Source organism: Thermobia domestica, chromosome 1 (assembly GCF_964235325.1).
Source record: "Thermobia domestica chromosome 1, izTheDome1.hap1.1, whole genome shotgun sequence".
NCBI classification, from domain to species: domain Eukaryota; kingdom Metazoa; phylum Arthropoda; class Insecta; order Zygentoma; family Lepismatidae; genus Thermobia; species Thermobia domestica.
In genome coordinates, this window is record NC_137454.1 from 25,325,607 (window position 1) to 25,352,122 (window position 26,516).

Consider the following 26,516-nt stretch of genomic DNA (forward strand, 5'->3'; position numbering starts at 1 on the left):
TCTTTTTATCGTTTGTCAAATAGAATACTTGTTTATAACTAAGAAGCTGCAAGTTTTCACAGTATACTGTATATTGGAAATCTATAGAATACGTGCATGTATTAATGTATTTATCACCATTGAAACAATCCATTTATCAAAGATAATGACAGACCAGTGTTAATTATTTATCCAGTAGACTAAGAAAATTAACAAAGAACGCTGTTTAGTACGTTCTCAATGACATTAATGAAATATCAATAGACGCTTGCTTAACAAAATAAATGTGTAGGCCTATCTATGAGAAAGACGAAAAACTGTTTATCGATGAATTCAATCAACGCAGGTGCAAGCAACGCTTAGTCTGCTGTTGTCTTCTTCCACAGCTAGCATGTCTTTCCACATTCTGCGGTAAGTAAAAATTGATCAGACCAGTCTAGTTCATATCCAGTGGCAGATATAGCCCAGAGCCAAGGGGCTACATCCCCCATTTCTTAAGTGACAAAAATAATTAAAGCTGAAGCTATTATTTATATATATTTTTGAAAATTTATAGTAAACTCATCAGGATATACAGATCATAGTCTGGAGTCTCACTTGCCCCCCCCCCTGGTTTTACAATCAAGATCCGCCACTGTTCATATCTTTGCTTTAAAAAATGTCACAATGTATATTACACAGTGACGACGCTAGAGGAAGAGCAAGATGGAGGAGGAACCCCCCCCCCGTGGCTTCGGATGCTCTTATATAGGTCTATATGTTTTATCGTAATATAGGTCAAGTAATATAAAGCTATTATTTTCGGTGTAAAAAAACTGCTGCCCTCCAAAAATCTCTGCCCAGAGCCCGCCCTAAATATGGTAGAGACGGCCCTGGATCCGCTTATCCCTTCGCAAGATATTAAAACTGACGTCTTCACTAATACTGCATGTCCAAGAAGTTTCGATACTGTATGATTGATTCGTTGGACTGGAGTTTAGAGACCCTTTTTAGGTATTTAAGACGTGGAACCCAGTTTAAAATGAAATCTCAAACACCATGAAGCGTTCAAATTTCAATGTTCTCCCACCGGGAATCAAAGCCGATATTCGTGCACCAAAGGCACGTGTGCTAGCCACTAGACAATCAGGGAGGGCGAATACTATATAGTCCGGTGGCCGAGTCATTGGACGTGGAAATTAGTTAATCAGTAGGTCCACGTCTCATATAGCCTCGCTGCTGAAAGGGACGCTAAACTAAAATCAACTCAACTCAGCTTTGATTACCCAAACAAAAGCTGTGTTTCATAACTCAAAGTGCTTATCAAAAACACTTAGATACTACTATCCCAGAGAATCCTCTGCCTTTGTTTCCTGAGCCAATTTATCGAGGTGGGGAAGTTTGTTTGAGGCTGTTTCGTATGTAAGTGATTTTTTTTTTTTTTTTTTTCAAATTAGAAGAAATTTTTCAAAACAATAGAAAGTTCGTCAACTCATGCAAGTCAGTGGCTAGAAAATTTTAGCAGTAACAAAAAAGGCAAGTTTGAGGTTCAAGTGCAAGCATAATTTGTCAAGTGCTGTTGCTCAACTGATTAAGGAAGTAGAAAAGTCTAATTACCCTTATGCTGACCTTATTGTCAGGAAAATGAAAAACTTGCAAAATAAATTATAGTTAGCTTAATCAGGAAAATTTGGGCCTGCTACTGCAGAGTTAATTAAAAGAAAAAAAAAGAAAAGATAATGCTTCTCACCAGGCTGAATTTGAAGTAAAGTTGATAACCTGTGTGTCAAAAGTATTGGCAAAGCTTCAAAGTTACATGAAAGCAAATGACAATTCTGTGTGGAGAGTTTACGAAAAGCTCTGCCAGTTATTTGATGCAGAAAGTGTTTCACTTCATAAAGATGTAGACATCAACAAAATTGAATTGTTGTTTAAATCGTTGACTATGTTTTGTGGTGAAAATGTTCATGATCTGTTGGTTGCTTACGGTGAATTTAAAAGTAAGGCTATTGAAGTTCTCAACAGTGAGAATAAGGAAGTTGACATTGTATCACTGTTAAACAGTTTAAGCAGTGGTAGAAGTGAGACGGTATGTGATGGTATGCCATACCGCCTCTGGTTATCACTGATAAAGACATATCGTCTCTGGTTGTTTTTGTGATCAAGACATATCGTCACTGGAAAGAGGGATAGGTGCTGATTGCCACGAACCTGGGAGAAACTGTATTTGGAAAGAGAGGAATTAATCCCTCATACTAAATTTATGATTATTAATTAATTTAGTAGGGATTAATTAGGGATTAATTTAGTAATCATCACAGCAAATCTATGTGGCATCTTATAAGTTACAAAGTTGCTCACTAAGTGGAACGACATACACTTGGATGTTTATAAAGGGATTGTCTTTTCTGTTATATATACAATTTGCACATTTCATTGTTCATATTAATTGTTTTATTGTATTATTTAATGGATATGATTGTCTGAAACCAGCTGACAATGGAAATTCGGGAGAAAGCACTCGCCTGCAGAGAAATAAGCATGCCATTTGAAGGACCAATTCATGCTGACTACAACAGGTAATAAAACTTCTGTACGTTGAGAACTGTTCGAGATATTCAGCTTGGAAGTTTATATGAGAAAATGAGTGGATGCACGTTTCAACGCGTTAAGTATTCTCTCCCATGGCGAAACCTGATGGTTTGAATTTGCTATTGCTTGATCACTGGGGTCCATTCACAGACAAATTGTCCATTACAAGTTGCATGACGGATGGCAAAGACGTAATGGTTCAGAAGATACGAAAGAATTGCACACGATTTGTGCAACCATTTGATGTGTTTTGATTCCGATCAACCAAAGATTATGGCAGGAGATTTGTACATAGTATGTAACTTCTTCATTCGGACGTTATAATGTACCAACGAAACAATCAAATAAAATTCGTGTCCATACGAATCACTACCGATTACCGCGATACATTGGATTGTTTCAGTTTGAGTTCTACAAGGCAGGTTACTAACAAATTATAGGCCTATAACTTTTGAATCACTTGTCGAATTTGCTTTTTGCTTTGGTTCTTCGAACTGTCCCCCTGACGGATGCAACGCAATTGCACATATAAAATGTTCATGGTGCAAGGGAGTCTTTTGCCTGCGTCATTTCTTCATAAAACAGAAGAACAACAGTGATCAATTTTCATCTCTAACCTATGATTATTGTGAACAATGTAATTACTAATTGTATCTAACAAACCCGTTAGTTATTGCGAAACACTTTTTTTTCTGTAACTTCCGATAGCTTTCAATTTGTATGTCAATATTCGTTACCAATTATGTTGTACTTAACGCGTATAAATACGCATATCCTCATTTTCTCATATAAACTTCCAAGTTGAATATCTCGAACCGTTCTCAACCGTACAGGAATTTTATTAGTTTGTTGTAATCAGAATGAATTGGGGCTTCAAATGGCATACTTAGTTTCTCTGCAGGCGAGTGCTTTCTCCTGAACTTCCTTTGTGAGGGACAGCCAGCAGTGCTTTTTTAATGGAAATTTCAAGAGCTGCTCGAAACAATTTGAGCAGCTGTGCACAGTTCATGCTGACATAGGGAGTTCAATTGAGAACACATAAATCGTACCAATTTTGTACGCACCACTCCCTTACAAAACTGAAAGTACACTCATGTCCAAAATTATTGTCGCATATCTATAACTGTCTTCTTGTAAGAATATAATTTGATAATGATTTTGCAGACTATTTTTAATACTGATAATATGTGTATAATCAGGAAATGTATATTTGTGGTAAATTTCATAGGAAAAGAATTATAAATACGAAAATCATAATGAGTAAAATAAAATGTACCTAAATGGGCAAGAAAATTATTTTCCTTTCATTGTTCTTATTTACTGCTCTTTTGACATGAAATTTACCACATACTTGTCTTTGCCGATTATACACATACTAACATACCGGGAGAATTCGTTATCATATTATATTACTAGAAAAAAACATATTTATAGTCATGCGACAATAATTTGGACATGAGTGTACATACAGAGACCTGTTTACCTTTGTTAGGAGTTGGTCTGAACAACACGATCCTAAGGTTCATTACGTTTCTTTCATGCTTCTTGGCGTCCGATGATGTTACGTCTAGCAACTTTCTCTCAGGCTCGTGGCAGTCAGCACGCCATCGTGGCAGTCAGCACCTTGATATTGGCAATCAGTGCCAGTCGTGCCAATCAGCACCAATAATTGGCTGTGGCAGTCAGCACCCGTGGCAGTCAGCACCCCACCGGAAAGAGGATGGTTAATACACTTTTAATAAATGTATTTTTATACACAGTAAGTGACGAATAGCTTTGCACGTCAAAGATGTAGAAATAATTTCTAAGTTGCGAACATTTTTGTTATTTTTCCTGTCTTTTGTTTTTAAAATGAGGTGTCTACAAAAAACAATCACCCCTTGCTCCTACACAAGAACTTGTGTTGGTTGGGTTGGTTGCAGATGAGGGGTTACATGACAAGTTACAGCATTTTAACATTTAGATAATCTTTGCATTAATTTCTATATTTCAGTGAATACATTATAATGTGCAACTAATCAAGGTATATCCTCATTTTTGTATTAGGTAAACGCCTTACTACCAAAAATATACTGTTTACAAGTTCCGTATTAAAAAAAAAAAAAAAACGTGCTACATTTGAAGAATAAATGCGACATAAACGTGAAAATTGTGATAATTAATGGTACAAAATATCAAAATTGTTGTGAAAAAGTTTCGTCTCTGGTGATCTCTCTATCTGTATACCAAATTATTTTGTTGGGCGCAATTGGTAGTGATGTGTTTCCTGACCGAAAGCTGAAACTTTATTTCGTCTTGAAGTTTATTGTGAATTCCACTATTGCTGTCTCCAATGACAGTGGAGAATGGATTGTAGACCTAATCAAACAAAAAGTTGTATATTGAGATGACTCGTTTAAACTGACATCGGAAAGTATTTTTATTAGTTTCCCGGAACTTCTTCTTTGCCTACAATGATAAAGAAATGCCGGTATTTACGAGAAAAAAAATAGTTTATGCAATCAAAAAAAATCTGCTTTGAATGCACTTTTGTGTCTTCCTAATAATTGGATACCTGTGCGCTGATTATCTGTGTGCGTGAGTATATCCTTAACATTTAGATCTTCGTGGCGATTACTTTTATTCCAATCTGATATTGTTAGTTACTGGAAATTAAATATTTTCAATATGGAGAAGTTTTTCACTTAAAAAAAATCTCTTGTACGTATTTTGCCAATAAATAAATTTATCAGGAAATTCCTCATTAGACAAATTTTGCGGCATTACTAAAGCACAATAGGAGGTCAGATTTAAAGAACATACGTGGAGACTTTTAGCGGTCAGATCTCCAAGTTGCAAAGATACTCAGAAGGTAATAAGTAACGTACCGTTCTGCTGTCACCAGTTAAATAAAGGACATATAATACCGGTGGATTTGATTGTTCAATATGTATACACATGTGAGAAGGAAATTTTGGGTACATTCAAATCAAAATTTGAGCATGTGCGGATTTAAGGGTTGTCTACTGTGAAGTAGGGCGGACATTCCGGGGGGTGGAATTCCCCTAAGTTGACTGAAGTTGTCCCGCAAGGAATTGTTTCAAATTTGTTCATATACGAGTAAAAACACAGTTTTTGAACATTTTCGCGTATAATTCTCTATAATATAACATAAGGGGATATTTTTGTTTTTTTTTTTTCTGAAAAAGTTGGTGGTGGGATGTGGCAGGCCTCTCCATGCTTCCCTACCCCGTAACTATGGAGAAGCTTTTCCATGGTTTTAAAAAAATCAAATGAAATTTTTGAGTTTTACGTCCCATGTGTATGCCAGCTAGTCTAAAGGAGACGGAGATGATGAGAAATGAATGAAATGGTGGAGGGAAGAAAGTAGGAGGAAACGGGAGTACCCCGAGGAAACCACCACACACGGTGTTTGTCGAGCACAAAGTGTACTTGGCAGGAGCAGAGTTTGAACCCGGGACCCCATGTACCAGAGGTGAACGCTGTACCACTGAGCAACTGCGGCCCACCATTGTTTTGAGTCATTATGCAAATAGAAATGCAATATTTTAGGCAACATATCCTCACTGCATTTTAACATTTAGATAATCTTTGCATTAATTTCTATATTTCAGTGAATACATTATAATGTGCAACTAATCGAGGTATATCCTCATTTTTGTATTAGGTAAACGCCTTACTACCAAAAATATACTGTTTACAAGTTCCGTATTAAAAAAAAAAAAAAACGTGCTACATTTGAAGAATAAATGCGACATAAACGTGAAAATTGTGATAATTAATGGTACAAAATATCAAAATTGTTGTGAAAAAGTTTCGTCTCTGGTGATCTATCTGTATACCAAATTATTTTGTTGGGCGCAATTGGTAGTGATGTGTTTCCTGACCGAAACCTGAAACTTTATTTCGTCTTGAAGTTTATTGTGAATTCCACTATTGCTGTCTTCCCTAGATTGACATTAATTTTCCACTTTCTCAACCAATCGTGTAGTTGTTCCAGACAGGCCGGTAGCCAGCCCAAAAATGTAGGGAAGGGGGGGGGCGTGTAGAAGTTAGGGAGGCCCGATCCAACCATATTGTAGTTTATCACTATACTATAGTTCATTTGCAAGCCTATATCATGAATATTTTAGGGGGGTCCCGGCCCCCCTAGACCCCCCTGGATACGGGCCTGGCTGGATGTAAGGTCAATTGCTTACATCTGAGATCAGATATCGTTATAAGTATTCTTCTCACACATTTGCCAACAATTGTTAGTGCATATATTTTATATTAAATAATATATACTTATATACGCCGATTTACATTGTTTACAGCATTATTCCTCTTTTATTTACAAATCAGCAGTGTTTACAAATATTGTAGTTTACGTTTTTATGTTATATTAAAATATGAGCGAGCGATTACATTATTATAAAGGCCTTTTTGCAGAATTTGCTACATTATACGTTTTACCAGCTTGGTCTCTTAAAATTAACTTATGTGAAAATATCTATTAAAACAAATCCTCTTTTGACTTAAGGTAAATTCTTAAAATAATTATAATAATTCTCTTACATTTTCTTCTTTTCCTTACAGAAGACTCATCTACTATTTATCTTTGATTGCTACGATCCACAATACTCATTCTAAAGTAATACCACCTAAGGAGGAAAGACACACTTTAAACGTACTGTTGGAAGCAATTGTAAGCGAATACCACCAACAAGTGAGATGTTTTTCTGTAGTCTTAGATCAAGAAACCAGAAATGTCTTATCTTCTGCAATCATTCCACTCCTTCTTGTGAAAATTCTCAATCCTTTTGTGGAACTAGTTTTGGAACAAGCATTGAAAGAAAAATGTGGTCTCCATGTATTTATTACGAGAAATATGAACGCAACATCCAATATTCTTTCACAAGCAGTAAGAAACCATTTACTTGATTTCAGTGCTAAGTTTGTGCTTATGCCAGAAACGTATCTAGAGAAACCTTTTCTAGTTTTCCCAGTGTTAAACGACTTTCCAAGTTTGGTAATAATTTCTACATTATCAGCTGAGGCTATTAGTTTAGTTACTAATAAGAATTCAGTCAATATTCCTGTCCAACGAGTCACTACTGAGAGTGCACAAGAATATATAAGGAGCACTGCTGTGTTTGAAGATGTGACTAGGAATTTGCAGAAGAAACTATTGACTGTAACGTTATTCCATAATCCACCAACTGTATTTGAGTTCCACGATGGTACATATGATGGTATTGAGGTTAGATTAATCCAGGAATTAGCATCTTTCCTTAACTTTACGTGGAAAGGAGTACAGCCTGCAGACGGAGAGACATGGGGACTTCAGTTGGAGAATGGTACATGGACTGGAGTCAAAGGAGATCTATTCTATTCTCGTACTGACATAGGACTTGCTAATATGTTTATGACCTCTGATAATGTTCTTGCCATGGACTTTACATCAACATACAACACGATATGTCTCACTTTGTTAACACCAAATTTAAAACTCTTCCCTCAATGGATGGCACCATTGTTACCATTTGAACCAGAATCATGGTTTGCTGTTCTTGCGGCTGTATTTTCATGTGGAGGAATACTGTTCCTGTTGGCTCATCTACGTTTCTTGGCTATCCCTTCAGCCCAACCAAGCCCCTACTGCAACCTTAGTGATAGCTTCTTCTTTGTGGTCTCTGCCATTACAACAAATCACGTTGATTCAGAGCAACGAACACATGGTTGTTTACGACATTTTGTGTCATGGTGGTGGTTGTTTTGCTACTTGATAACAACGTGCTATTGCAGTACTCTGAAGTCTAGGCTTACAATACCTTTAATGTTACCTCCTATTGACAACCTAATGGACTTCAAAAGTACCGGACTGCAATGGGGAGCTACAGACACTTACATCATGTCACAAGTAACAAATGCTCTAGACCAAAGTGATGAAGAGTTCGTAGGAAGAAGTGTGATCATCCCAAGTATTGCTAAAGCAGTTAGAATGGTTGAAAGTGGAAGTCTTGCCTTCATCATTGATGACCTTAAATTTCTCTTCCTAGCTGCAAATGAAGGCGTTCAACCACAGCGTATTAAGAATTTACACTTCATGAGGGACTGTATCTTGCATTATAACATCGCCCTTGTAATTCGGAAGAATTCGCCATATAAAACAAAATTTAATTTCGTGATCGAGGGCTTGATGGAGGCTGGAATCATTGAAAAATGGGAAGATGACCTAGCAATTATTAATTCTACAGATTTAAAGGACACCCAAGAGGAAACGGAAAATGATAAGTCTCCGCTGGTCCTTTCTACGTATAACCTACAAGGCGCTTTCTTGATTTTGGGTTTAGGATTTCTGATATCAGGTTCAGTTTTCATTGTGGAGAAGGTGAAAGCCCTAATGATTAAAGCAAACTACCCACAAATGGTACTAATAACTGGTCTTTATTCAAAATATACAAAAGAACATTCGTAACAACACTTCTTCCTAAGTTTACGGCTGTGAGAATAGATGGGGTGAGTTCTGGAACAAATCAGGCCGTTTATTCTGATTGGATCTATCCAATATTTTCCTTAGTTTTACTTGCCTATAATATAGAGCATAACTTTGGAGCATAACCGTTGGGAGTTCATGTGGTTTGGATCCCGTGTTAAGCTGTAGGTCCACGTCTCACATAGCCTCAATGCTGAAAGGGCCGCTAAACTCAAACCAAATTGAATGTCGTAGTTAATGTTCCGTAGCTAAGACCTGTAGGCTAAGGAAAATACAATAAATAAAAATTTTCCTCAGTGAGTATACTAATGAGATAAGACAAATATATATTTAAATAAAATATAGTAATTGAACCTAAGTAAATTTTAGAGGTGTTTGATGTTCATTATTTTGAAGTTCCATCTTTATTATTATTATTATTATTATTATTATTATCTCATATGTCTCTTTCTTCAAAGTCATCTAACCCTTCTCAAATGACCGTACTGTTTCTAAGGCCAGTTATAGCTAATGCTTTTCTATATTTGCTCAAAGATTTTGCGGATTCCCGCTTCAATAATATAGGTAAAATTTCGTCAATCGTTTTTTAAAACTTTATTCAAATTATTTCAGCGCCATTGTGTTACGTTTTAAATTATTCATTCAAAACTGGCGTATTTTCCTATAGACAATAAATGGTGAAAGTTCTCTCGCTTCATAGAAAGGGTAATACATTAAAGAAAAAGGGTATATAGATACATTAAAAAAAACATACCGACTAACATCTATTCTTTCTGTCTTTTGAAAACTTTTTGAATATGTTGTATTATCACGATTGAACACTCCTGGTTTCCCACAAAATTATCTCACCCTAAAACATGGTTTTCAGAAACAATCCGTTGGTACTACAGTGTTTTATTTTGTTCTAAAAGTTTCCAACAGATCAAACACATTAAACGCTAAGATATGAACAACAGGATTATTCAATAACTTTTCTGAAGCTTTCGACAATGCGAATCATGAGAGTTTACCACAGAAACTTTACGATTATGGCCAGTCGTTCTTTCAGAAAAAAATGTTCCGCGGAGGACACACGCAGTATTCCGGGGGAGCATTTCTGGTACTATTTTATTTATTATTATATTATAGATGTATTATTTTGGTCTCGTCCGGGGGGACACTCTCAGACTCCGGGGGACAGTGCCCCCCAAAAAACATGTCTGGAAGAAACAATGATTATGGCATAAGGGATACCGTCTACAGTTGGTTTGCTTCGTATGCTATGACCACGAAACAAGTTGTACAAATTTTGAAATCCCAAATTATTTGCCTTATATAGTGTCAGTCATATTATTAATAAGGGTGGCCACCAAGGATCTATTTTGTCTTATTTTTGTTTTTACTTATATACATGTTTTATAAAAGTAAGCATGTATGGGACTATGTATCCATAAAACAATGTGGAATATATAAAACCTTTGTAGTTTGTAAAATATATATGTGTTATTTTTATCAATGTAGTAACAGTGCGACAAACTGACAATGCAATTAATGTGAAAAAGTACCTGCTAAAGCAACACCTGCTTATTGATTTATCACGTGACGCTTTGTTGATATTCTGATGTATACAATGTATAAACAGCTTATATGCTAGCTGGAACAAAATCGATCAAATCTATTGTCAAAGGTTGTCTAAGGAAAACAGTTAAAAGCAGCATTGATGGCTTTGTTAGAAGACAATTAGCCATCGTGGCAAATTAATTACATATTGTGGTGCATGTTCAAGTTCTCAAAAGGCGTGCTTATTCATACGAATGCAGTCTTTTTGTTCAAAACTTGATATAACTGATAAGTCTAAACCTTAAAGGAAAAGGAAATCAAAAATACGTTTCTAAAATAAACACTCATTACAAACTACAATAAAAAATACAAATTGTACAATGGACATTTCCACTGATTTTTTTATTGCTCTAAAAAATACTTCAGACCTAGCTGATTACGGAGAACACTTCCTTTCGCTCATGCAGCGATGCTAACTAGTCAAAATTAGCGATTGAATTCCGGCCTGCTACTCGTGTGCTTAAAACAATGACCACCATGTTTGTACGTTACAGGTCGGTACAGGGGAAAAGGTCTGCGCCGCTCACTAGGGAAATGGCTTAGCGAAAGATACGATGCATGTTTTTCAAATGTGTACGACGTTGCTAATAATACAAAGAATAAGAAAAGTAACAGAATTTAAGGTTTATTTAGAAAGCAAGCTATTTATTTACTACTAATTATTTGAATATACTTGAATATCTTAGGACAAAGTTGAAATGCACTAATTCATGGGCGCCCGAAGGGGAGGGCAGGGTGGGGTCCGGGCCCCCTTGGCTCACGAAAATGTATACGTAATAGAGCAAATCACGTATATTAAATACCAAATATACCAGACGTAATATAGCAACTATGGAGATGAGCCCCCCCCCCTAGAAAATTTTCTTCGGGCGCTTCTGTACTAATTTGCTATATTATTGACATTGTTTGCAGCCTGAGGTAAGAAACTAATTCATATTCTTATGTCACCGACCGACGTTACGAAGCGAATTTTATTCATTCTCAAGAAGAAAAAAATCAACAATATAAAAGCATAGTTATTTGATAGTAGAGTGCTGATTTCTTAGTTCATCGTGGATTCGATAGTTATGCGCTAGAGGGAAACCCAGGGAAATTAACACATGAAAAAGCATTTCTCCAAGTAAAAATAATCTAAATTATTTATTGAGTTCAACACAAGGACGTACAAATTTACGACGATAATTATGTTCATGAGCATTCTGATAATTTACTAGTATTATTATCGAACTACTTTACACATTAGCAATATTATTTCATCATATTATCATGCGCTTACTGTCGTTTTCTTTACCCCATGGTACATACTTGTAAATTGTTTATATTTGTCCATGTGAACATTTACAAATTGGCTGAAGAGTTTAGAGCACATAAGTTAACATTTAAACCAACAAATAAATAGATGTGGTCTCACTGTAATGATAACAAACTAGTTACAGTGGCTTATTACTGAATAAAATAAAATGAAATCTCTACTTTTATGTTCCACGAATATCTCCTCTAAACAAAAAGAGATGGATGATTAATGAGTGTGAATGATTATAAAAGAATCGGTGGAATGGTCATGTGGGAGGAAATATCTGAATCGCGAGAAAACCCACGGACACGATGTTGTCCACCACAAATTCATATGGCTTGAATTTGAACCAGGTACCACTCACACTAGAGGTGAGCACTCCACTATTGATCCACTGTGTCCTTTGATAATGAATGTTTGTGATATGTCATGACGAGTAATGAACACAATATTCTGTTCCAGTGAGTGAAACAATATAAGAGAAATCAATCCACTGGACGAAACTTAACAAAGTCTGAACTCATCAAATATTTGTTTTTATGATTTATATATATACTTATGGGCCTCAGAACACAAAACGCAATACTTTCACTATATAATCTGTTGAAAATCATCTCAGAGATGAAGGCAGGCTTGTAGCCACCCCAAAAATGTAGGGGAGCCGGTAGAAGTTAGGGGAGTTAATCCAACCATATTATAGTTCATCACCATATTATAGTTTATTTGCAAGCCTACTTTGAACATTTTAGGGGGCCAGTAAAAATTTAGTGGAGCTGCCTTCCGTGGATACGGGACTGGGTGAAGGGGAAAAAGAATATAAACTTACGTTTGTATACTTAGAACATTATTTCGTGTGAGGCAGGGGTGCCCACAGAGGGAGGCTATGACGCAAACTGCGTCATTGAAATATTTGGGGGGTTAAAAATCTATATAAATATGTTTGATGGGGTGTAAAAATTAATCGAAAAGATTTTTTTCATGGGAACACCTACGGATAGACAATTGGGGGGTGCGTCATGGACATAAGGGGGGTGGGCACCACTGATGTGAGGTTATTGAAAAGAAAAATCTGAAGTTTCAAAGTAACAACATAAGTAACACATAATGAATTTCTGTCAATATTACTCTTGTTCAGGCTCGAAAAATCCTGGATGCCAGGTAGTCAAGGCGATTGGAAATAGGAGTCTGGCTCCTAAATAAGTTAAATCAAAAATAAAATTATGAAGATGCATGTATGAAATTGTATTGTTATGGTGCGTAGTTTTGAGAATCGGTGCCTAAGTCACAAGAAAAAATCTCGAGCACTTATCTTGTGTATAGGAGACCGGGGCTTGTTGTGACAGGGGCAGGTTGTGACAGTTATGTAAGGAAAAGTACAAACAATATAAATGACCTGGTGATGCTGATTGACGCCTACAGTCACGAGTTCTCAGACTATTGTTTCCCATCAGTGTGAGTCGCACCAAGCCAGAGCAAAGAAGAAAGTTGGTTTTGTGGAGGTCTTGATCTATTTTTCAAGGTAAGTTTGATTTCTGTTTTCTTCAATATAAAATAGTTGGAAATATTAAATGGTATTTTCTAAAAACTAAAGCAACTATAATACGCATGTAAACGGTTTTGTTTGTTGGTAAAGTAAAACTGAAATACTGAATTGCGAATAAAAGCAAAAAAATACCTATTGGGGCTAGTTGGGACAAACTGCTAGGGGTAAATTGAGACAAATGTCACAACTGACCCCGCAGGAAACCAGACAATGGAAGTTTATTGTCTAATTATTTTTTTCTAAATTTTACATAAGGGATATTATTAATGTTTTGTTAGGAAGTGAACACGTTATTAGTATTGGGAAGAAATTTCCGATTTCTAACGCATAAAATCATTAGCACGCTGTTGATTGTATATGCATCAATGTTTGCAGATTTAGACTGGTTTATTTTGCATATGTCTCTTGTGGATGACTGTATTCAAGGGATCCCGGGTTCGATTCCCGGTGGAGACACAAATGGTTCGGATCCCACCTTAGTTATAGGTCCCTCCTTAGGACGTCATCACCATTCCGTGGCAAACAAAGACAAACCGCCATAGGTTCACCTTGCCCAGAGACTTTGAATCAAACACTGGCCTTTGGACAGAACACCACATCATCATTAACAACAATAACAACAACATCCTTTTGCGTGTAGTTTGCAGCAATTTGAATTTGCATTTTAATGTTTGCTTCAATCTTTCTCGTTGCAGATGGTACGAACATATAAGAGAAAAAGAAAGGCCATATACCAATTGAAGTGCACATAGATGCAGCACGAGCATGCCACGAAAACAAGGGATCTTTAAGATTTGCGCCAGGCTAACTAGCATGGACTTTGCCCATACCAAAGAAAAGACTTGAGTCTAAAAATTGACAACTCATTGGGCCTTAGGCAGAGCCATTCTGACGCATTATTAGTGCCATACTAAAGGGTTCGACTAACATGTTTCCTGCAGTAGTCAGGCCTTTAGTATGACGCTAATCATACGTCAAAACGACTCTGCATAAGGCGGATTATGTCTACTTCCGATCGTAGAGATTTTTGTTGGCGTGAACTATATATATATAGTAAAAATCCCATATATTTTGCCAATTTTGACGAAAATTCCCTTTATCCAATTACCAATAATTAAACTTAAAAAATCGCACAGAATGAGATTATTCCACGGATTGGCACCACTTATTTCACCCAATCCGGAAAACTCTTCAAGATACAAAACTTCCTAAACCTGTTTCTTCCTTACCTCAAGACCCCTCTCATGTGTGCATCCCTTTAGATGTTTTAATCCTGTCGCTTTTCCAGCAAATAGTTAAATACATTAGAATTAGTATATATTTTCTCAATTAAAAACTAAAGTTATATTGCAAGGTGTTGTGTAGTAAGATTTTCTCAGGGTTTTCCACTTTCTCTCTTCATTCCACAAGTTGACATTCCCTCGCTTTCGTTTATCGTCCATCTCATTTAGCCTATAGCACATTTTAATTTGATTTCATCTCAAATTTCTAAATTAAAAGGTAATTTTAGTAAAACCATTTTCACCGTGCAATCTGAAATACAACTTTCCACATTATGCAATTCAGAGGATCTTCTAGGAAATAAAGTAACTTGAGTTGTATATTCGTGGTTATTTTAGATAAGAACTGTCAAACTCAAATTCTCTTAAGAGCATCCCTTCGGTGTTTCTTGAGCCACGCGTAGAGCTAAGCTTCGTTAAAAGCTTCCTTATAAACTTCATTAAAAGGACAATTAGCTATCGTGAAGAATTCATTACATAGACCCTATTATGATACATGTTCAAATTCTCACAAGGCTTGCTTATTCACCTGAATGCAGACTCTGTTCAAAAGAAAACTTAACATCAACTATTAAGCCTAAACTTTAAAGAAAGAAACTTAAAATAAACACTCATTACAAATTACAATAAAGAATATAAATTGTCCAGTTTTGATTATCCTGCCACGTGAAAGTGATTGCTAGTCGAGACTAAACTATAATGGTAATACATGCTAGTTTTGTTTCATCTTGAGTTAATAGTTCTCAAATGCACGTCTAATGTGTGAAGCGTCTTAATGATTCTTAGATTACGATTAGGAATTAATATTTGGGCTTTCGGCATCTAGGACCATGTTATCCTGTCACATAGATATAAGGGATGACGTCCTTCGGCGATCACAACGCCCGGCGAAGAAAGAAAACGGACTAGGACCATTATTAGGTAGCATCCCACCGTTTGCCTAGTGTGAATGAAGTAAACCCCGATAAACCCTCACTCGTGATGATTGGCCTAAAATATCTGTTATACTTTTCCGACCGAGTGTCCCCAGATCACTAGCACCAAAAGCAAGATCGTTAGCGACTACTCTACGCGGGGCCACAATGACTCGTACGGTAGATGTATGGCAAACTTCTAAAAGAAAAGAGAAAGAAAGAAGAAAGAAAAAGAAAAAAGAAAATAAAAAGAAAGAAAGAAAAAGAAAAATAAATAAATAAATCGTGATTGTTTTCGACGCATATTGTGTACTTTGAAGGAGACAAATTAGGCAGTGACTGAAATAACTATACTATATACGCTGAGAAAAGTCTTGGTAAGATTGTTTCTAAAAGCAAATACCGTAGTGTTAGTAATTAAAAAACTAAACTGGCTTTTAAATTAAATGTTCTACTCGAATAAGGAATCTAATGGAAAGGGAACGAATTTTGCACATGGGTATATAGCCTTATTTACAAAAAAATGGTCATCCAAATGAGTTCGAAAACCTCCGAGTTCAAATTTGTAAACTTTATTCCAAAAGCCTATTATATTTCTATATATTTTAAGACTTTCTTTTAAATATTGTTTCTAATGATCTGAGTAGAAAGTCTTAATCTTTAAAAGAAAGTCCAAAAAGACTTAAATTCAGCCAACTACATATTTGTTTGGGGAACTTCTTTGGTAACAGTTTTGTATCGCTCAAGTTAGGTATTTAGTTGAATAATATGTAAACAAATATGAAGTTATTGCACACTTGTTCTGCCTATATATAACTTTACAATGGTATCGTCATTGTATTTGAGAAACAAATTTCTTAAAATTTTAATGTAACATCAAGAAGTATTAACTATTTCAAATCACATCTATACTTTTTCGAAAGTGCAATTAAGGAAATGTAAGGGAAAAACAGCTATAATAAATAAATACATTTGTAATAAAGTTTCAAAGCTACGAATATTGTTATTACTTTTGCTTTAGTACTTTTGTCCCCCCCCCTCCCCAAAAAAAGTTTGATGTGAAGTTTAACGTTCTTTTCAGTATCGAATCTACATGAGACTTGGACCTACAGCAGCGGCGGATCTAGAAAGTAACAACTGGGGGGCCAGTCAGAACCCAGATTATAATAAGTATATCATGAGTTTAGTACAAACTTCCAAAAATACATAAATAATAGCTTGAATTATATTTGTCACTCAAAAAACTGGGAGGCTAGGTCCCCCAGTCTCGGGCTAGATCCGCCACTGACCTATAGCTTAACGTGGGACCTAAACTACACGAACTACCATAGAAAATCAAAGCTCAATCTTGCGTGTAAAAGTAGTCTATGATATAGTTACGAGGAAAGCCTATAACGATACGTGTACTTTTCTACTTGATTTTTTTACTTGTAACTTGTACTTTAACATCTTTGAGCAGAATGTAAATGAAATTGATGCACAAGTTATTTAAGAAAAGGAAGAATAAATATACACAAAAAAGGATATATAAATGTAATTGTTTTGCTTTGATATACGTTGCTGTTTTGTTAAAACAGATTTGTCATAGCAACGAAATAAAAATAACATATAATTCCAGAACCATCTTGAGTAAACTACATGCACAACTTTTAAGGTGTATAAATGTTTAATTTGTTACGCGATATAACAAAAGGTAATATCTTGATGCAGTGTACGAAATGGTTTTAGATAAATTAGTAGAATGGTAATTGCTATATAAAAATATGTGAGCTGTGGGATTTTATAGTTATATAATTTGGTGGTCCTCGCTTTAGGATTGCTGTTATAAGCCTGTTATCGTAATGTACGAGGCACGTCCAGAAAGTAAGTTCCGTTTGGTAATAAAATTAAATTGTGTACAGATACAGAAAAAATATTTATTGCAGAAAATTCTACAACTCTTAAACTACTTTTCCACATAACTGCCGAAATTTTGCAGGCATTTGTCATAGCGTGGCACAAGGTTGTGTATACCGTACCTTCTTCATAGAAGTTTGCCGCCTGTCTTCAACCAGTTGGAAACAATTCCTTTCAGCTCGTCGTCATTGTTGAAGTGTTGACCGCCAAGGAAAGACGTGAGATGTAAGAACAGATGAAAGTAACCCTGCGGTTTTCCTGGATCTTGTCATCAATCGCGTGAACCAGTTCTTCTGTAACCAAAGATGGACGCCCACTTCGTTCTTCATCGTGCACATCACTACGTCCTTCATTGAATTGTCGGACCCATCTTCTCACTATTGAATCACTCATCGCATTTTGTCCGTAAACATCGCAAATTTGCCAATAAATTTCACTTTCCTCGCATTCAGAAAACTAATCACAAGCGGCGGGATTTTCAATCAACACCGACATTGTAAATAAGCACAACAAAGCGTACGTGACTGACAGCGATTTCCAAATGGCACACGTTTCTTCTCCTTGATACAGAGCGTCTACCGCGAATGTGCGGAACTGCGATCGCAGCGCTGCAGCGGAGATAAATTGAAACGGAACTTACTTTCTGGACGTGCTATGTATAATGACGATAACAGTATCGTATAATGTATAATGACCTCCCTATTTCAGGCAAGCAGAACGAATTTCTGACTTAGGTTTCACGTTACGCTACGACTCAAATTCTTCCTCTCTTTGAGCATGAATATCTTGAGTGTACGATTTCTTTCATTATCAATACTTGTCTATTTTGCGGTCCCGGGTTCGATTCCCGGTGAGGCCACTCGGTCCAAAAAGTGTAACAGCTTTTTCCGGCCAGCCATCTTGAGTGAGGTTTTCCTGAGTTTCCCCTCATTCACACCAGGCAAATGCCAGGATGGTACCTAACATACAGGTCCCAGGTCACTACCTTCCTTCTTGAATCCTTTCTTCCTTCCCTTTCATCGGATAGTGTGATCGCCGAGGAACAACATCCCCCATATGCGTGACGGGTTAAATGACCCTAGATGCCGACAGCCCAGAAATTAATTGCTAATTCCTTACTTATTCTCCATTTTTGCTTCAATCCACATGAATTATAAATGATTGCCTTAGCAACACAGATTAAGTATTTGATATGTCTCTATAGTCCTGCTTCCTAAATTTGCCTATTGTTGATAAGATAGCTATGAACTAACGAGCGAAATGGGTAAGCGCTCTGGGAGGAACAGTTCGGCAGCCATAAGACTTATTACTCAGAACAAGAATCTGAAAGAGCCAAGCATTTCATTTAACTAAATAAAACTAAAGATTGAAGTTCAAGGTCCCTTTTCTACACCGAGGATATAAAGGATAGGACACTACCGATTCAAACTGGATCGGATTTATTAATCGCGTTTCCATTGGAAACTTAGTGTGAAAATTGTAATGTAGTGAATGAACGAGTGAAGATATTAGATTCGGAATGAATCACATTTTGAGAAAGGCTTTGTTTAGCAAGATAAAATATACCAAAGCAGTAAACATAACAATAATAATAATGTGTTACAATTCGGGTATTTACAGGCTGTATCAGACACTTCAGATACTTTCGTTCTGCTCTACTGTTTAATACACCTACTCTATGACGCATTATAAACCAAGGATATTCATTTGTTAAAACATACTAAGCAAAAGTTATAAGTGTGGTTAGTCTAACCTATCAGGAAACTATTGAGTACACTATTTTTAACTATAACTTTCCTTATAAAGTCATCCAAAGTAAAATTTTACATTTTTCACAGCTGTGAAACAAAGTGAAAATTCTATACTTATAGGCCCCTAGAACTTAGAAAATGAAAATATTTATGTCCAACGGGTATGCCTTGTAGACCAAAGGGAACTAATGAGGAATGAAAAGTAAATTATGAAAATTGCTGGAGTAAGAATTTGACAAGAAATGGGAGAACACAGAGAAAACCCAGGAACACAATATTGTTCATCAACCATCAATCTTTCATGGCCTGGAATAGAACCCGGGATATCTCGCACCAGAAGAGGGCACCAATACCACTCAGCCAACGTGCTCTTTCCCTTCCTATAACTTTGAAAATGCTACCAAATAGAAAGCAAAGTTTTTAGTATTAAGTAAAGAGATTACGAAGAACAGACTGAAAGTATTTGAGAACAAGATCCTGAGATGAATATTCCGATCCAAGAGGAACGGGAACGGGGAATGGCGGAAACTTTATAACAAGGAACTACATAATTTATACGGTTTACCGAACATGTTAGGGTCATCAAATCTAGGAGCCTTAGGTGGGCAGGTCATGTAGCCAGAATGGAAGAAAGTAGGAACGCTTTCAAAGTCATAACTGGAAGATTGATCGGGAAGTTACATTACTACCATTAGGAAGATCTAATCGCAGACGATAAGACCATATCAAGATGGATTTCGCAGAAATAGAAATATAAAGAAACTGAATCCAATTAGCTAAGGATAGAAGTTAGTGAAGAGCTTTTGTGAACGCGGCATTGAATCTCCAGGTTCTATAGGCCATAAAGTTAGAGTTAGTTATTTTTCAGTTTTTTTAAAAAGCATTATTTCATAGCATTTTTCTAAGTTTTAGAAAGTTACAATACTTTCTCCGACATTTTCTCTTAGTTGCTTTTGAAAATTTAAAATTATCACTAATTTTACTTTAAATAGTGATTAAATTACCAGTGTACTACAATGGTAACGAGTGGAAGGTTGTACACATTACTAGTCTACTGTAGTTCAATGTTTAAAAACGCGGCGGGGGCCATTTATCAATTGAACACAATGGAGTATTTGAAGATAAGTAACTAACCAAAACTCAAATTCCCGTGTTCTCTAACACTTAATGAACGTTACCTAGAAATAAACTAAAAGATATCATTTAAAAAAGGAAGGAGAGGAATAGCGCTTGAAACTACCTTCCAATCCCTCCTAATTCTTCCATACCGTGCGATTGTACACTCATGTCCAAAATGATTGTCGCATATTTATAACTTTCTTCTTGTAAGAATATAATTAGATAATGATTGTGCAGGTTACTTTTAATACTGATACTATGTGTATAATCGGGAAATGTATATTTGTGGTAAATTTCATAGGAAAAGAACTATAAATATGAAAATTAGAATGAGTGAAACAAAATGTTGCTAAATAGACAAGAAAGTTTTATTTTAGTTTTATTGTTCTTATTTACTGTTCTTTTGACATGAAATTTGCTACGTACATGTCTTCGCCGATTATACACATACTAACATTATCAGAAATGCCAGGAGAATTCATTATCAAATTATATTCCTACAACATTTATCGACATGCGACAATAATTTTGGTCATGAGTGTACATACTGCTGTAGAATATCCAAATAATTATGATAGTGACCAAACTTTCAAGACTCATCCCAAACATACAATGCCGAATAGTAAAAGATGCACTCCATTGTTTGAATATATGTTTGGAAAGACACACATTAACTTTACATTAATTTAGGCATGTGCAAGTTGGAGTAGACGGTGGGCCAATCACTTATTGACGTCGAGAATTGTATGGACATTTTCATAAGAACTGAAAAATCGTTAGTGTACACTAAAATTACAAGCAAACAAAAATTGTTATAATTGTAACCAAAGTAGCTGGTTACTTTTTAAAAAACCCATGCTTTGAAGTAATCTCTCAATATTCGTGCTACATTTACGTTCCAACAGGAGATCTGTTCTCAAGTTGGACATCACTTGTCCATTAAAATAAATAAATAAATAAATAAATCTAAAAAAATAATAAAATTCAAGAGGTTACGTAGGAAATACATTCGTTTTTAATAATGGGTCAAATGAGCCGGATCAAAGAGTTCAGTGGGCCATAACCGGCCCGCAGACCGTTGCCCATGGCTGCACTAATTGATCATAAACTCACTGTCGACTAAGGAGTATGAAGTGGACTTTCAGTCTGAATATTGCACATAGATAAGGCAATGTAAACTAGGGTAGAAATAGAATTCCATTTCTTCCTCGCACCGGGGATCGAACACAGGTTTTATGTTACGTGGTTACACGCAGTGGTACTATTCAGCCGGTTCGCTAGAACCAGTTAAAATATTTCGAGTTCGCAGAACGTTGTTATATCCAGACAAACACAAACATGCATATATAGGGCCTACATACGCATGATCTAACAGAGTATAAAGAAAGAAGACAATTTGTGAAAATACCTCTGTACTTTCCTCAGTTACTTGCATTGTGAAAACAAGCAACTTTGAAAATTATCTCAATTCAATGAGCAGAAAGAAATTTGAATGGGTGGGTGCCAAAATATTTATCTGATGCGACATAGTTTTCCAGTCATGTCAATAAAAGGTTTTCAGGTCTTACTGTTAGTTAATTCTTTTGAGTGCTATATACTTGTATTGGTGAGTATAACCGTTTCAATTTTCAGACACCAAAACACTGGTTTTGGTAAAGCTTTGACTAACAATAATACACTATTGTATATTCTGTCATAAAACCAACTAACTATGGCCTATGGAACCCAAGGTTCAATGCCGCGTTCACAAAAGCTCTCCACTGACTTCTATCCTTAGTCAATTGCATCCAGTTTCTACTTTGTATTCCTATCTCTGCGAAATCCATCTTAATATTGTCCTCCCATCTGCGCCTAGGTCTTCCTAATGGTAGTTTTCCGATTGGTCTTCCCGTCAAGCCATTGAAAGCGTTTCTACTTTCTTCCATTCTAGCTACATGACCTGCCCACCTAAGCCTCCTCGACTTGACGACCCTAATATTGGGTAAACCATATAAATTATGTAGTTCCTCGTTATGAAGTTTCCGCCATTTCCCATTCCCGTTCCCCTTGGGTCCGAATATTCATCTCAGGATTTTGTTCAATACTTTCAGTCTATGTTCTTCCCTCAGTGTAAGCGACCATGTTTCGCATCCATATAGAACAGGCATGATTATCGATTTATATATTTTAAGCTTCAAATTCCTCGACAGAATTCGCGACAACAAGAGATTTTGAACCGAATAGTAACACGAATAGTAACACGAATTCCCTGCTTTTAGTCGACATTTAATTTCCTCGTGGATATAATTTTCCTCTGTTAATATTGATCCTAGGTATTTGAAACTATCCACTTTATGAAAAGTATTATTTAATATTTTAACGCATCTATAATTTGCTGTATTACGGTCCTGACGCACTTCCATGTATTTAGTTTTATCTGCATTTACTTCCAGACCCATGTCCCTGCAAGCGTTTAATAAGATCTCTGCATTTCTTTCTATTGTTCTCCTATCATCTCCTATTAAATTTACATCAGCATATGCCATAACCTGGTGAATACCGTTCAACTCTAGGCCCTGATTGCTATCTTTGATTTTCCTTATAGCGTATTCCAGAACAAAGTTAAATAATAATGGCGACAACTCATCTCCTTGTGAAAGCTCGGACAAAAATTTTCCTACCCGGACTTTACTTTGGGATTCATTTAAACATATCTTAATCTAATTATCTTTCTCGGTATTCCAAGTTCTGTAAGAACGTTGTATAATGTTTCTCTCCTAACAGAGTCTTAGGCCTTTCTAAAATCAATAAATAGTTGATGTACCGGGATACTGTATTCCCCCTTTTTTTCGAGTATTTGGCGAATGGTAAATACTTGGTCGATAGTTGATCGATTTCGTCTAAATCCGCACTGATAATCTCCAATAATTTCATCTGCGTATGGGGTCAATCTTGCTAATAGAATATTTGAAAGGATTTTATAGGATGTTGACAAAAGAGAAATGCCTCGATAATTATTACAGTCAGTTTTGTCGCCTTTCTTGTGAATTGGCACAATGATTGATTCTTTCCACTCTTGTGGCAATTCTTCCTTATTTCTGATAAGGAGAATGAGCTTGTGTATCTTGTTCCACAATTTTTCGCCTCCAGCTAAAATTAACTCAGCCGGAATTTCATCTACACCCGGAGATTCGTGTTTCTTTAATTTCTTTATAGCGGTTTCTACTTCTATTCGGTTGGGTTCTGGAATATACGGTTCTGCGGTGTGTATCTCCTTTTCTCCACGCACACTAGTTTTTGGTTGCTTGTTAAGCAAATCGTCAAAGGAATTTTTCCATCTATTTAAGATGCTATTCGTATCAGAACTGAACCGTCAGATTTCTTTAATATATAAGCACGAGGTTGATAGCCTTTCTTAAATTCGCTGATCCCCTTATACATGTCCCGGATGTTTTTTATTTTTACTATTCTCTTCAAGTTCCTTAATTTTAGCTTTCAAAAAATCGCGTTTCTTTGTTCTAAATGTTTTGGACGTTTTTCGCCTGGTATCTGCGAATTTTTGTGTAGTTATTTCATTCGGATTTTGTAGCCAGCGTAATTTTGCGTCTCTTCTCTGCTAATTTAATGCATTCCTGGTCGAACCAAGGTCTGTTCCTACATATTTCCGCGTGTTTCAATTTTTCTTTTGCTGAAATTTTAATGCTATCTCCAATTTCAATCCAGGTATCCTCAACACTAGTGCACTCCGAATCTTCTAAAGCCGAGAATCTATTCGAAACCTGGCTCTTCTAATTTCTTTAAATTGAATCTCTCCGTTTTCGGATAATTAATATTACCTTTATTCAACGATAATCTATCTCGTATTATCGCTGCTACCAGGTAGTGATCAGTGTCACAATCAGAACAATCGGTCCCTATTCTGTCATATGCCCTCCGAAAGTTATTTTGTTTCAACGTGACTCTACAAATAGAAACAGTTCTTAGTTCGAATCCAAGGTGGTAAAATTTGCGCTGCGTTCTAGAACGTAAGAACTTTTGTGCCTACCTTGCATGGTTTGTTTCCTAAGAGAATTATATGTATCTACCTATCCACCTACTACCTATAGGGAATCAAAATTATTCCCTATAGATAGGGGATCAAAAAACACTATGTGAAAACGTCGCAGATTAACTTGGAACCATTAACACTGCTCTACGAATCCACCAAGCAGATACATCGATTGTTATGTTAGTAAGTGTTGCTAGTGTCAACTAATTTCCATCTGGAAAAAAATCTATGTAACAATTTTTGATAGATTGGTTATTTTAGTCTGTGGTTCGTTATCTGCGACGTTCCCACATACTGCAATTCGTCTCCAAATGAGGACTAATATTTTTTATATTTATATATTTAATATATATATATATATATATATATATATATATATATATATATATATATATATATATATATATATATATATATATATATATATATATATATATACCTAGGTACGTAATAGAAAACCGGTTGTTAAAAAGTTAGAATAGCACCACTGGTCAAACGTCTTACAACTACACCACCATGCTCTATTCATTTTACAGTATAAACTAAAGTGCACACTAAACAATGAATATAAGTGTAAAGCTCATTTTTTTATTTAGCAATATAGAAAATATTCGTAAATTTAACAAATTCATTTTTATAATACAATTAGAATCATTTACAATTTAAGGAAAATATGAGAAATTTTGCAATAATAAAAAGTGTTACTGGACACAACTACATCAAATAGTCTTAGAAGAAAACAATCAGCGGTTTGTACAAAATGACAGATTTCGCCAGCAGACCTCTGGTTAATGAAGGGACAATTAACCAGTTTTCACAAGCACTTCGTACTCTGGGAAACCCATTTCTTCACCTCCATATGGGATGTAACATACTCCATGGCTCGGATGAACCTGGATAGAAAAAAGAAAATTCTTAAGTTAGTTACGATATTGTTATACGAACCTTTATCATAAAAGAAAAGAACATTTCATTATTGTTTTCAATTGGAACTTAAATGAACTTTAATAATTACGAGTTCTACAATGTTCTACTTAGTTCCTGATAGACTTAAGCACAACGAAGGGTGTCTGCTCTATCAATGTCCAATAGAAGTACATGATAATGTCAGATATAACTTAGTGCTATCTGTCAGTTAACTGATACTTTATTGGAAGCTGCCAGAAGCTCACACAACTAGCATTAAATAAGCATTAAATTAACCAATAAGTTAAAAATTCATCACTGTAAATTACTTAGAGAAGATTAATACGGAATAAAATTTTAATAAAGACTGAACAAATGAAAAGTTAATTTTACTGTGTTATCCAATTCAAAATTAAAGAGTCAGCGCAGAAGTGTCCATCAGACCTGTAGAAGGGAAAGATTGTATGGAGAACTATAAACATTTTGCTTTCAATTTCTTTACAGAAGATATGACTTTCGTATACTCTTAATTTCTTCCTGGTTCTGGGCCTACTGCTTGCTTACTACTGAATTGAATCAGCTTCCCTTTCTGTAATGGCAAAACCATGATTTAAAGAGTTTCTTCGCGAAGGAAGCATTTGCCTTATCTGAGGTAATGGAAAGTTTTTGAAAAACTAAGCTATTGCTTTTATTGTCAACAATAAATCAGAAGTTATTTTCTAGAAACTGTTACACGAGCAACAAGCATAATCAACATGTTGGACAGAGGATATCATCTTCGTGGAGTTTCTTCAAAAACAATGGACATATTAATAGTTTTATCCAAAAATTAAAAAATGAATAGTTATTATTGCTATACTGAATACTATATTGTTCATACTAATATTTTATACACACATTGTTTTATTATCAAGAAATAGTTGAACTATTCTGTTCATGAATCAAAAATAAACGAACAAGAACTTTAAACTACGTTACAAGTACATGATTCTAATAAAACAAATGTCTGAATTATCTTGAAAGATATCTACATGATCAATCACGTAATCTAAGTAATATTGAGCCCCTTCTGACGAGAATGTTGTGTCAGAGTATACCGCATACTCTGAGTATACGAGTCTCAGCGGGCTAGGCCTCACTCCATTTAACAGCTGCAACT

At 35.7% G+C, this 26,516-nt stretch overlaps 2 protein-coding genes across 2 annotated transcripts in view; one reads left to right on the forward strand and one right to left on the reverse strand.

Annotated features, from left to right (window-relative positions):
• Nucleotides 1-7,420: 7,420 nt before the first annotated feature.
• LOC145671360 (glutamate receptor ionotropic, kainate 2-like) lies at nt 7,421-9,010 on the forward strand. The gene has a single exon (XM_081740705.1). The coding sequence runs from the start codon at nt 7,421-7,423 to the stop codon at nt 9,008-9,010; it is 1,590 nt and encodes a 529-aa protein (XP_081596831.1).
• Nucleotides 9,011-25,019: 16,009 nt separating this feature from the next.
• LOC145683824 (uncharacterized) overlaps nt 25,020-26,516 on the reverse strand; it is an 84,231-nt gene continuing 82,734 nt past the window's right edge. Inside the window, 1 exon segment of the mRNA XM_081755422.1 lies at nt 25,020-25,344. Within this exon segment, the coding sequence (XP_081611548.1) occupies nt 25,255-25,344 (90 nt within the window). The 3' untranslated portion in view covers nt 25,020-25,254.